General features: G+C 53.9%; 1 protein-coding gene across 2 annotated transcripts in view; it reads right to left on the bottom strand.

Annotated features, from left to right (window-relative positions):
• GRIK3 (glutamate ionotropic receptor kainate type subunit 3) overlaps nucleotides 1–10,379 on the bottom strand; it is a gene marked incomplete at both ends in the record, with an annotated part of 122,329 nt that extends 111,950 nt beyond the window's left edge. For both annotated transcript variants that reach the window (XM_084222545.1, XM_084222546.1), the window contains one exon: nucleotides 10,265–10,379. In XM_084222545.1, coding sequence (XP_084078671.1) covers nucleotides 10,265–10,379 — 115 coding nt within the window. The remainder of the gene's footprint in view (nucleotides 1–10,264) is intronic.
• Nucleotides 10,380–12,197: the final 1,818 nt, after the last annotated feature.

The raw sequence follows: 12,197 nt of genomic DNA, 5'->3' as shown, positions 1-12,197 counted from the left end.
ACCACCCATAAGCTCCAGACTTGGCAGCTGGGACTCCTCTTACTCCCTCCTACAGTTCCTCCCCAACTCACAGAGGACAGACACATCAAATTCCACATGCCCCACTTGTGAAAAATGCCTATTCTATGATGGGCTTTTCACAAATATTGAAATGAATATTATATGTGCTATGTTAGAAAGTTATGCTGTATTAATCCTCTCAAGTAGTGTGTTAAATACAGTTTTAGGCTACAACATAACATTAAAATGGAAACTATGAGAGGTAAGATACTTTTCTAACTAGCTCAAGGAATGGATAAGAGAACCAAGAAATTCTTTGCACAGAGATAACAGTGACAAGACCCTAAAATCCCAAAGAGAAGAAATATTGGAGGAAGAACCAAGCTCCTTCTACCTCCTTTCAGCCTCCACAGAGGCAAACCATGATTTACAAGATGCAGGGGGAGAAGGTGACAATAAACAGAAAAACCCCTAGTATGAGATGTATGAATATGCAACAGGCTGTTGTTATTAAGGGTTAATCTTTTGTTAGCACAGATGCTTTTTTGAGGAAGGGTTCTTAATTCTTTGCTTTTTTTATTGTCCTTTATTGTTCTAACTCTGATTGTCCAAATTCTTATTGCTCTAATTTTTATATGTATATACATACATACATCTATTTCTATTTCTATTTCTATTTCTATTTCTATTTCTATTTCTATTTCTATTTCTATTTCTATTTCTATTTCTATTCAGATTTAGATTTATATTTAGGTTTATATTTATAGGTATAGGTATGGGTATATTTATAGGTATATTTATATTTATAGTATATTTATAGATGTATTTATATTTATATTTATATTTTATAAACATTTTGTTACTATTAAATTTTTTAAAATTTTAAAACAAGTGATGGGGGTTTTTCACACCAGTCCTTGAGCTGCACAGCACCAATGTCCCCCCCCAGCCATGGGGAATCACACCCCAGCCCCCTCTGCTGGGCCAGGACACTGCTCCAAACCAGGACAGAGACCCCAAAGCAGATTAAGAGCAGTTAAAGCACCAATAATGCAGAGCAGAGCATGAGTGACCTGAAGCATGATTTGCTGCGAATGTCTTTTCCTCTCATAAATAGGAGAGACACAGTGGGACGATTATCCACCCAGATTTATCTCCTCAGCTCTGTGTATATCCTTCTGTGCTTAAAAATGTCTCACTGCCCTTTGCGTTATTGCATTGCCCTTTACATTCATAGCACATAAACCTCTCAAGTACTGTAAAACTTACAAGGTGTAATATAACATTGGGGGGTTTCTTTTACACACCATAAACAGAAGTCACTGGGAAAGGAAAGGAGAGAAGAAAGGGAGACATTACTTGGCCTGACAACAGTACAGGAGGAAAATATATATATACAAGTATACATATATACACTTAAAATCCTGAGCTGGATTGATTATCTGGCATTGATGGAACACCTGAAGGTGTTACGTAGATAAGGAAATTGATTGTTCAATAAATCACTGTCTGCACTAAGAATCCTGTGTTAAAAAAAGAAAGGGGAAATATTATAAATCTGTCTGGCACAGGCAAAGAAAAAACTTCAGCTTTTAAGGCTAATCATGATGTACCTTTTGCTGCACATCTGATAAAGGAATATCATCTTGGAGCTCTGCAGTGCTACAGGACTGGTGTCTGTCCCAAGGCTCTGCAGGGAGGGAACCTCCCTGGCATGGCATGGGCTGTTCTTCATGCCAGCAGCGGGCAGGGTGACCCTGTTGCCCTGATTTTTTAAGATTTTCTCAGCCTTCTGATGTTTACATTCTTGCAACGAACTTTCTCACACACTTTCTGTAAATAACTCATTGTTTTGCATTCTTTTATGGAGGAGGAGAAATTTGATGGGCTGTTGGTTTGTGCAGTGTCATTGGAGAGGTGGCACTGTCACCCTCCAACCCTCTGTCACTTTTGGGGATCTATAAATGTTGGAGTCAGAAAATAAACTTCCCCTTTTTACCTTCAGAATAGAACCCACCCTGTTCCCAACTCAAAACTTCTGCTGCAGCCAGGAAAAGCCCCCTCAGCCCAGGCAGGCACGGTGTCTCACAGGGGGTGGAATTTAAAATCACTGCGGTGACTTCCCTCAGAGCGCCTGGAATTCACTGCAGAGCTAACCAGCAAGTCTAACACCTCAGTCCCCACAGACAGCCGTAACTCAGCTAAATTTGTGGGTTTTACCAGATTTTATTTACTGTTCCATCCTGGGAGAAGAGTGTGAGCTGACAGCCGTCTATTCATTAGAGTGGGGGGAGCCGCCCACGGCGCCGCCGGCTCTCTCCCCGAACACTTCCACGGCTCTAATCGAGTTTGGGTTCTGCAGTCCCAGCTCTGTTATTTTAGGAATGACGTACATTCCCACTCACCTGGGAGCTGCTGAGTTCAGAGATCTGGTCTGTCCACCCCCAAGTCCCCAGTGGGAACAAAAGACATGCCGTCAGATGTCATTACCAGGTAATGAGCACCCAGTGACCCCTGCCAGGGCAGGCAGCGGCCTCATCCCAGTCCTTACTGGAGGCAGGAACCACCATTTCCACCCAGCTGCTGCTTGCAGGTGCCAAGGATGAAACTGGGATCTGTCTGAAAAGCCTGTGTAACACCAAGTGCTCCAGTCCCAGGGGTACCCCTTAGAGGGGATCCCCAGTGTCCAATTTCCAGAGCAATGAGCAAGGCCCAAATTCAAGAATTTTTCTGAACACTTATGTAATGTTAAGTCTATGTTTTGTGCCTTTGGTTTATCTGTCTGCTCAAAAACTTCTCCAAACGTCCCCACAGGGTCGGTGCCTTTGGAAGCCCAGTCCCTCCTGCTGCTTTCCAGGTCACACTGCTGCGCTGAATGTCCCAGCCAGACACAACGAGCTGACACAGAATGTGCCAGTTGTTCCCTTACCACTTCCCAGTACTGATTTCTGTTCTCTGAATCTGACCCCACACAGGGGAGTGCAGCTTGTTGGCTGGGACACAGCAAAAAAAAACCTGAAGTCTAATGAGATCCCTGGACTGAAGTATTAAATAATAGAGATACTGTGTGCTGCCCAAGGCTGGTGTCTGCTCTCCTCTCTTCCTGCCGGTGCTGCAGAGCTGAGCAGCGTGGGGGAGGCTCAGAGCAGCCCTGGGGTTGCCTCTGACGCAGGGGTACCCCACGCTCTCCTCAGCCGTTTGCAGCTGAACCACGTTTTCCTGATGATCTTCGCTGCCAGAAATAACAGAGCAGTCAAATCCGTATTTGTGTGCTCCTGCTCAGAGTCTAGCTGCAGATTTAAAGCACGAGGATCCAGGTAGTGCTGGCGAGGTGAGAGTCAGTGCAAACCTGAGCGCTGGAGCCGTGGCTTCCCCGGGGGCAGCGCAGCAAAGGTGGATGAGAGGAGGCAGAAAGGGTTAACAAATGCAACCACCAAGAAAAGCTGGTGCAGGGGCAATGACAAAGCAATGAGCTGAGCCCTCCACCCGCTTTAAGAGCTCTCGTTTGTGCTAAGGACCTGCATATATTTTAGTCTTTATTACAAGTGGTAAATAGCAGCACGTCATGCCTGTTTTCCCTGTCAATAACACCGATTGATGTATCAATGCGTGAGCCCCCATCCCACTGAAATCCCCTCTGCACCGGCCCACACTGCGACAATCCCTGCCGGGCAAAGCGAGCTGGATCCTCTGCGGGGCACAGCACTCCTGTTCTCAGCTATTCCTGCCGTGGAGCGGTTCTTATCCTCTCAGCGTTCCCCTCTATCCCCCCTCGCCCGTGGCTCCGGTGCTTTCAACTCGCTATCAGCCTTTCCCAGAGACTTCCACACCCTGTGCACAGGGAACAGCCCAGACAGCATCGCGGGAAAGCTGCAGCCGAGAGGAGGCGAAGGAAATTGCGAAACTGGGGAGACACACATTACACTGGATTAGGAGGCTTAATGCTGGCTACAAGCGCCGAGCCGGGCGGATTTGCCAGCGTGTGTCCTCCACGAGAGACTCCAGCACGGCAGCTCTGCTGGCACAGCTCGGTGCGAGAGCTGGAGATTCGTGCTACTCGGGAGCAGACTCCAGCATCTCCAGCACCTCTGCTGGCACGGCTCGGTTCGAGAGCTGGAGATCCGCTCAGCGAGGGGAGACTCCAGCATCCCCAGCACCTCCAGCATCTCTGCTGGCACAGCTCCGTGCGAGAGCTGGAGATCCGTGCTGTTTTGGGAGGAGAGATTCCAGCATCCCCAGCATCCCCAGCATCTCCAGCTCTGGCACAGCTGGCACAGCTCCGTGCGAGGGCTGGAGATCCGCTCAGCCCCGGGAGGAGACTCCAGCACCGCATCTGTGCTGGCACAGCCCGGTTCGAGCGCTGGAGATCCGCGCTGCTCCGCCAGGAGGGTGCGGGAGCCGCGGCGGGGCACTGCCCTCTGCCGATGCGGGGCCCGACTGGGCGCCAGCGCATGTCGCGACAGGCGGGGAAGCTGGGATTCCGTCAGGAGCGCTAATTCCCTGGAAGCGCTGCTCTGTGCCCAAGGAGAGCCTCATTGCCCGGGGAAAAGGGAGCCAGCTCTGGCAGGGACAGGATGAGTTCAGTGTCCCTCTGTGGCAGGCTCCACAGGAACCTTCTCCCAACATCAGCCTCTGCTCGGGTTCATTAATAAAAACACCCGAGAAGCAGAGATTCGGGTCAGAGAGGCGGATTTGCACCTGCTGGTGGTAAAAGCAGATGTGACACTGCAGCACGAGAGGAGGTGCCACACCACAGGCACGTGTGTCACTGTGTCCCAGTGTGTGTCACTGTGTCCTGGTATCACAGTGTCCCAGTGTGTGTCAGTGTGTCCTGGTGTGTGTCAGGGTGTCCTGGTGAGTGTCAGTGCATCCTGGTGTGTGTCAGTGTGTCCCATAGTGTGTCAGTGTGTCCTGGTGAGTGTCAGGGTGTCCCAGTGTGTCTCAGTGTGTCCCAGAGTGTGTCAGTGTGTCCTGGTGAGTGTCAGTGCATCCTGGTGTGTGTCAGGGTGTCCCAGTGTGTCTCAGTGTGTCCTGGTGAGTGTCAGGGTGTCCCAGTGTGCCTCAGTGTGTCCTGGTGAGTGTCAGTGCGTCCTGGTGAGTGTCAGGGTGTCCCAGTGTGTCTCACAGTGTCCTGGTGTCAGGAGATGTGCAGCCACCTCTCTCCCCACACAACCAGCCCCACAAAGCTCCCTCACCCCTCCACCCTGCTGCCCCCAGCCCAAGGGTGCCCAAGCACCCCGAGGCAGCAGCCCAGCACAGAGCTGTCTGATTTGGTGTCTCTCCTGCCTCGTGATAAATGAGAGTCTATTCTTTTCTGCTAGGTGGTTTGATCTTAATTTCCTGTATGAAGTTCTCGAGAGAATGCCAAGATCAAATAATTAGACTATTCTGCGATAAAGAGTTAACATTGTTATTCAAATGGATTCAGAATTCATTTACCACCAAACAATTTACACTGCCGCCCTCCTATCCTGCTGAAATTACCAGAATGTGTTATCTGACACACAAAGCGTCTCGTGACCTGAAATAACTTCATCAACCATGAAATGCTCGAGCAGTGGGTGCACGGTCACAGAAATGCCCAAGGGAATGCAGCAGAAGCTACAAAGGCAGTAAGTGATTTAAAACCAGCCTGGTGCCATCCCCTGCCAGCCTCCCCAAAGAACTCTGGCCACTCTGGTCACCAGGCACGAGCTGGGCAGAAAAACCCTGGAGCTGCCTTGCTGAGGATTCCCACTCCAGCATCCATGTCCCCCGTGGATGTGCAGCTCCCAGCCCTTGGGTGCTGCCTTTTCAGCCTGGAAAAGCCTGTTTCTGCTTTATTTTTAAAAATACAACTTCATTTGCAGAGTGTGGGAAGGTGGTTTCAAAATAAAATTCCTGACAGGCATAATAAGCCTCAGAAAAGCCAATCACACAGAGCAGGATAATTATCCACAGAATTTGTTTTCTATGTATTTGTGTAAAATAATCAATGATATTTTTCTCACACAGATCCCAATTTGATTGTATTTTCTGTGTTACTTGCAAATCATACAAACAATCAATGCTCTGACCCCTTCTCTACGCAAGCACAGCCTAAAAAGACACTACAAGAAATAAAACCTGATAAATTCCTCACGCAGGGTTGTTTGTTTAAAAGCTTTGCTGGAGACTGATCCTGCTCACAGCGACTTCAGAGATACAGCAGTGGGACTGTCAGACATGCTTGAGGTGGGATTATTGCCACAAATCTCAGCAGGAACAGAACCTCAGTGAAAAACCTGGCACAAAAGTCAGGACCCAGGCGTGGAGGGGATGTCTTTTAAAATGCAGCAAGGAAAATAAAAAATGAACCCGTTCCCTGGCCTGGCACACTCCTCCTGCAGAGGGGCACACACAGCTGGGGTGACCCAGGACAGGCTGGGACCCTGCTGTGCCCTTGCCCACAGAGGGGGGCACATCAGGGGCATTCCTGGCAGGAGTGGTGTGGCCAAGGGCAATGATGGCAGCAGGGCAGAGTGGTGTCACCTTCTCAGCAGCTCCTGAGTGCAAACCCACTCAGGACCCCCTGAATCCTTCTCCTCAGTGCAAACCCACTCAGGATACCCCCAAATCCATCTCCTCAGTGCAAACCCACTCAGGATACCCCCAAATCCATCTCCTCAGTGTAAACCCACTCAGGATCCCCCCAAATCCATCTCCTGAGTGCAAACCCACTCAGGACCCCCCCAAATCCATCTCCTCAGTGCAAACCCACTCAGAACCCCCCCCAAATCCAGCTCCTCAGTGCAAACCCACTCAGAACCCCCTGAATGCAGCTCCTGAGTGCAAACCCAGTCAGGACCCCCCAAATCCAGCTCCTGCTGCCTGCCCTGTGCTGGGGGTCTGTTCTTCACAATTTACTGATCTCAGCCCATTGGCATCCGATCCTCACTGTGTCTCACTAACACATCATCCCTCAAAAGCATCACTCGGAGGAATTCCTGATGGTGCTTCAGCAACAAAATGGGTCTGCTGGAGCCGCCAGTCCTGCTCCACCGAGCCCAGCCATCCCGCCCTGCTTTGTCAGGGACGGTGCCACCAGCTCTACAAAATGGCATCAGGCTCTGTCTGTGAGCTGAAGGGCGCTACAACTGCTTTTTAATCCGAGTGCAAGGTTAGACAAGCGGGCTCTCCACCTCGCTGGCACTCCTTTTAGCTGCGGTGGTGCAAATGCTCAGCCGCTCCTGCTTCCAGGTGCGAAGCGCCGGGGCTCAGCCGCAGTGAGGGCGGGCAGCAGCGCAGGATCCCTCAGCGGGGTGAGCACGGGCAGCTCCTCTCACCACCACCCTCCTCTGCCTCTGCTCCAGGGCAACTCGGAGCTGAATTGAGCACTCGGGTGGTGTTTTCTGATCCGGCATTTTCAAATATTTAACAGATTGCGTAATAACCGAGCAGCTGTTGAAGAAGCTTCAGATACAAACTCCTGCTTTAAAAAACCCATCCTGTAACGAGGCACAGATTTTCTTTGTACGGGTGCATGTATAGATTATGTTTAGATGTGTAGATTAAATATTTATATTTTACTGGTGAGAGAAAGAGCGCTTTTGGCTTTTTCTTCCTTTTCTTAGATATCTCTCCCTGTATTTATTTTAATAGTCAGCTTCACAGGGAAAAAAAGACAGCTTTGAGAAGTTACCTGCTTTCTCTCTGGTTTGATTTTCAGTGCTAAACCAATAGTTACTTAAGTGCTCTGCACTTCTTGGCATAACCTAATAATTAAAATAATTACTTGAAAGCCAGGGCATCTTTGCACAAATTAATGCAGGGCAAGAAGCTGCAGTTTTCCAGTGGGCTGAAAAAGAGGTCACAAAATGATGCCAGTTTTAGCTGAGAGAGAAGGTAAACACAGATCTCCCTGCAGCCCCGATTAAAGCCTTTTCCTCATCTTTTAAGTTTCTTACTTTACTGATCAAGAAGGTGGTTCTATGAGGGGCTGACTGTTGTGGGATTTCTCAGCAGGTAAAGCGAGACCGTTCCCGTGGAAGGCACGGCAGTGCTGGCAGTGGCACAGCTGTGCTCCTGCAGCGGGCAACCCTTCCTCCCTTCCTGCCCGCCTGCTTCCTCCATCCCTCCCTACCTCCTCCATCCCTCCCTCCCTGCCTCCATCTCTCTCTCCTTGCCTCCATCCCTCCCTGCCTCCCTCCATCCCTCCCTCCCTGCCCGGTGAAGGGGAGCAGAGCTGCAGCAGACCCAAGTGCTTTCGTGGAGGGTGGCAGCAATCTCTGCATTGAAATCTCCTCTGTCCTTTTGTGCAATTGCTTTGAGCCTGGAAAATCCATTTTCAGGACAACTGAGGCACTGAGAGTCGAGACTAAACATCTCCACAGAGCCCCCAGGGATACTCCTGAGCCTGAATATCCCCCATGAGCCAGGCGAGTGTTCCCTGGAGTCTCAGCAGCCGCCAGCGGCCTCAGCCCGTTTCCCCACGAGCATCTGCCACATCTGCAGCTGCCCCCGGCCGCCTCCTCGGAGCGCCAGCCTGGCAGCAGCCGGCTCTGGCCACCAAGAATCAGCCCCGCTGCTGCCAAGCCCAAAGCAGGAGGAGCTGCCAGCCCAGCTGCCACAGCCCCCCCGCACACGGCTCACGGTCCCGAAGGCGATCGGAGCCCTGGGACCTGCCGGGGAGGGAAACTCCGCCACCCCAGCACTGCGGTGCTGCCGGTGGGGACAGGCTGGTGACACACGGAGGGGGGGTCTCACAGCAGGACGCCTCCTCCCCGCTCCTGCAGCGGGACTGGCGGAGCCCTGTCAGCGGCGACGGAGCGTTCTGGGAGCGGGTTTGTGTGGCACAAAACATTTCCAGCTGTTCCAGGCGGAGGCTGAGCATACTAAACAGCTTGGCTCTGGTGAAAGTTCAGCAGCCGCCAGGGCCCCAGGCCCGCAGGCAGATCCATTAACCTTTTCCACCAATATTTCTGGCGCTACAATGTGCACGGGATAACATCTGCCTGGAGCACCCCATTCACGGAAGTCTGGGGGGTACCAGATGCTCACCCTGCAGGAATCAAGCCCTTGTCCACGAGGCGATCTGGGCCATGCAGCCACTCCAAGCCGTGCTGGAGGTGACAGTGTTTCACTTCAAAAAGCACCTGTCCCTCAGGAGCAGCATTTTTCTCTTTCTGCCTTTCACATTGCTGCTGTGCAGTTGCACTGGCTTAAGTAAGACCCTTTTTTTTTTTTTTTTCCCCCCAGTTAAAATTATTCACAAATCTATTCTGTTTTCACTGAGTTAAAATTTGAACAGTCAAAAGGGAGGTAAACCTGTCCTTGTGATTTTTAGTGGGCAGACAGCAAATCCCTGGGAATGTGTACCAATGGCAAAGTGCATGGGATGTAACAGAAATCAGTGCCGTTCTTTACATGACATGATTAAAACAAGTATCTCGTTTAATTAGAAAAAAGAAGGATCGCAGACTCATTCCCAGGATGTTATCTGTGCAATTACTTTATGTAACATTATTAAAAATTAATTTTCCCCAGAACCTCAGCAATTTAATGAAACACGCCTGGTCCTCAGCAGCAGCTGCAGCGGAGCCAGCCCACTGGCATCCTCCAGGCAGCGGGACTCAGTGCCACGGGCCCCCCCCGGGCTGTCTGTCCCTTGTTCTGGGCACATCCAGCCCCGGGTCAAAGCACCCCTGCACAGCACCCTATTGCCGCAGGCTCAACAGCCTTCCTCGCACCGGGTACCGCAGCCCTCCTCGCCACCAGCTCCGCATCCCCCTCTCTGAGGGCTCGGCATCCCCATCTCTGTGAGCAAAAATCCTCCTTCTCCGGGGAATCAGCATCCCCCCCTCTCTGGGGGCTCGGCATCCCCGTCTTTGGGGGCTCAGCATCCTCCCTCTCCAGAGGCAAAGCATTCGTCCTCTCCGGAGCAAAGCGTTCCCTTTCCCCGGGGAATCAGCACCCCACACTCCGGAGGGACAGCACTCTCCTCTCCTCTTCGCAAGGTGCCCAGCACCCCCATCGCACCTCGCCCGGGGCGGCTGCTGGCACCGGGAGCGCCGCTCGCTCCGCTCCGGGACACGGCGCCCGCCTCGCCGCGCCGCCGGCACCTTCCTCCCCGGCACCCGGCAGCGCGTCCCCAGCCCCGGACAGCGCATCCTTAGCCGGGGGAACCTCCGCCCCGGCATCGGACAGCGCATCCCGCACCCCGGGTACCGCATCCCCCGGGCGGCCCCGGCCAGCGCGCTCTCCGCCCCGGCCCCGAAGTTCTCCCGCCGCCGCCGCCGGCCCTTACCGATCCGGATGACATGCGGCATCCCGTGCGAGCTCTGTCCCCAGAAGCCGCCGACCAGGAGCGCTGCCCAGTATTCCCAGAGGACGCGGCGAAGCGCCGGCCAGAGATGGGGCATCGTTGGGGAGGGCGCGGGCCGGCGCGGCCCTACGGCCCCAGGGGCAGCGGGGACGCGGGCGGCTGCTGCCCGGGGCTCAGGAGCGGCCGCTCGGCGCCGGGGCCGGGCGGCTCATGGCACATCTTAGAGCGGCCGCGCCGGCCCGTCCCGCGGCAGCCACAGCTCCGGCTCTCCCTTCCGCGCCGTGCCGAGCCGAGCCGAGCCGTGCCGAGCCGAGCCGAGCCGGGCCGTTCCGCTCCGGGCCGAGCCGTGCGGTGCCGGTGCCGGTCGGGCGGCACCTGCGGAGCCGGGGCTGCCGGTGCGCCCCAGGAGCGGCTCTGTCCCCTCCTACCGCTGATGCGCGGCTCGCGCAAAGCCCCGGAGTGGAGCGTGCACACACCGACACACTCACACCCCCCGACACACACCCGACACACACCCGACACACACCCGACACACACCCGGCACTGACACACCGCTGACACCCCGGCGCCCGCCCGCTCCCCCGGGGCGAGGCCACGGGGCGGGATGCCAAGGCGACCCTCGGCGGGCACCGCGGGGCGGGGGGCGATGGCGAAGGGGTCCCGGGGGTCCCGGCAGCGCCTCTGTTCCCTCTGCCCCCGACAGAGCCCTGTCCCGCAAATCGCGGGGTGCCCGGTGTTCCCCAAGCGCTCGGGCGTCCCTTATGACCCGGGGGTCCCGGTGTCCCCGCCGGCGGGCGCCGGGAGAGGCCGGGCAGGGGGGTTTGGGGCTGGGGGCGGCGTCCCGGGGGTGGCCGGGGCCGGGGCCAGGGCCGGGGCCGCTGCAGCAGCGCCCGGCCCGCGCTCCGCAGCCGGAGTTTAATGACCTCGGTGACAGAGACAAAGGGCTGCCCGTGCGGCGGACCGGGAGCTGCTTTGTCAACGTGCTGGGCCAGGCTAGGGTGAATTTCTTTCTTTTTTTTTTTTTCTCATTTAAATAATTTGATCTATTCCATCATTTCCAATCGTTCCCATTTGCCAGCTGTCTGCTAACTCCAGCCTGGAACAGCTGAAGAGCAAATCTTTAATTTTCTTACAAACATACTATTACTCTGTATCGGCTCATCTTTTTAATTTTCCTTGCCCGTCTCTTTCCCCAGCAGCAAGCTCGGCATGCTGAAATGCTGATCTCCAGAGCCCCATCCCGGAGAAGACTCGGGAGCCGGGGTGTGTGGACTGGAGGACGAGCACGGCAAGTCATTATTGAGCTACAACTCAAAGAGAAGTTGCTGGCTGTCGCCTCTGCCAGCAGGCAGCGAGTGCGGGGAGGTGGACACAGGGGGATTCCCTGGTGCCCACTGCAGTGGTGTCTGGGACAGCAGCAGCAGCACTGGGGGATCGGCTCGGGAGTGTGACAGCCGTCATCAGCACGGAATCACAAAGAAAAGCTGGAAGAATCTCTGGCTGCAGGACCAGCCCCTCGCAGAGATGCTGCGGTGTGACCGGGGCCATGGGAAGGTGCAGCTGAGCCCGGCCTGGGGTGTCAGCAGTGCTGAGTGGTGGAGGGAATGTCTTACCCCGAGGCAGGGAGGCAGAGGGGATGCTCAGCCTCCTCCAGGCGCTGCACACAGGCTCGGGCTCGGAGGAGGGGGCTGTTGGTGTTGATTGTGGGCAGGGCCCAGGAACCTTCCTGCCTGTGCCAAAGATGGTTACAGAAAAGAGTGGCTCGTGTTAAGGGTATTTTTATCCCTCCTGACACCAGCGTGGATAAGATTTAGCAAAAGGGCATGGAGGAAAATTTCTTTAAATACTGCTTAAGTGAAGGACAGCTGTTTCTGTGAACTTGTTATAAAATTAAATGTCACAACCTGGTGACACT

This window comes from Fringilla coelebs, assembly GCF_963513975.1.
Source record: "Fringilla coelebs genome assembly, chromosome: 28".
Lineage (NCBI taxonomy): Eukaryota > Metazoa > Chordata > Aves > Passeriformes > Fringillidae > Fringilla > Fringilla coelebs.
This window is presented reverse-complemented; position numbering and strand designations above follow the sequence as displayed.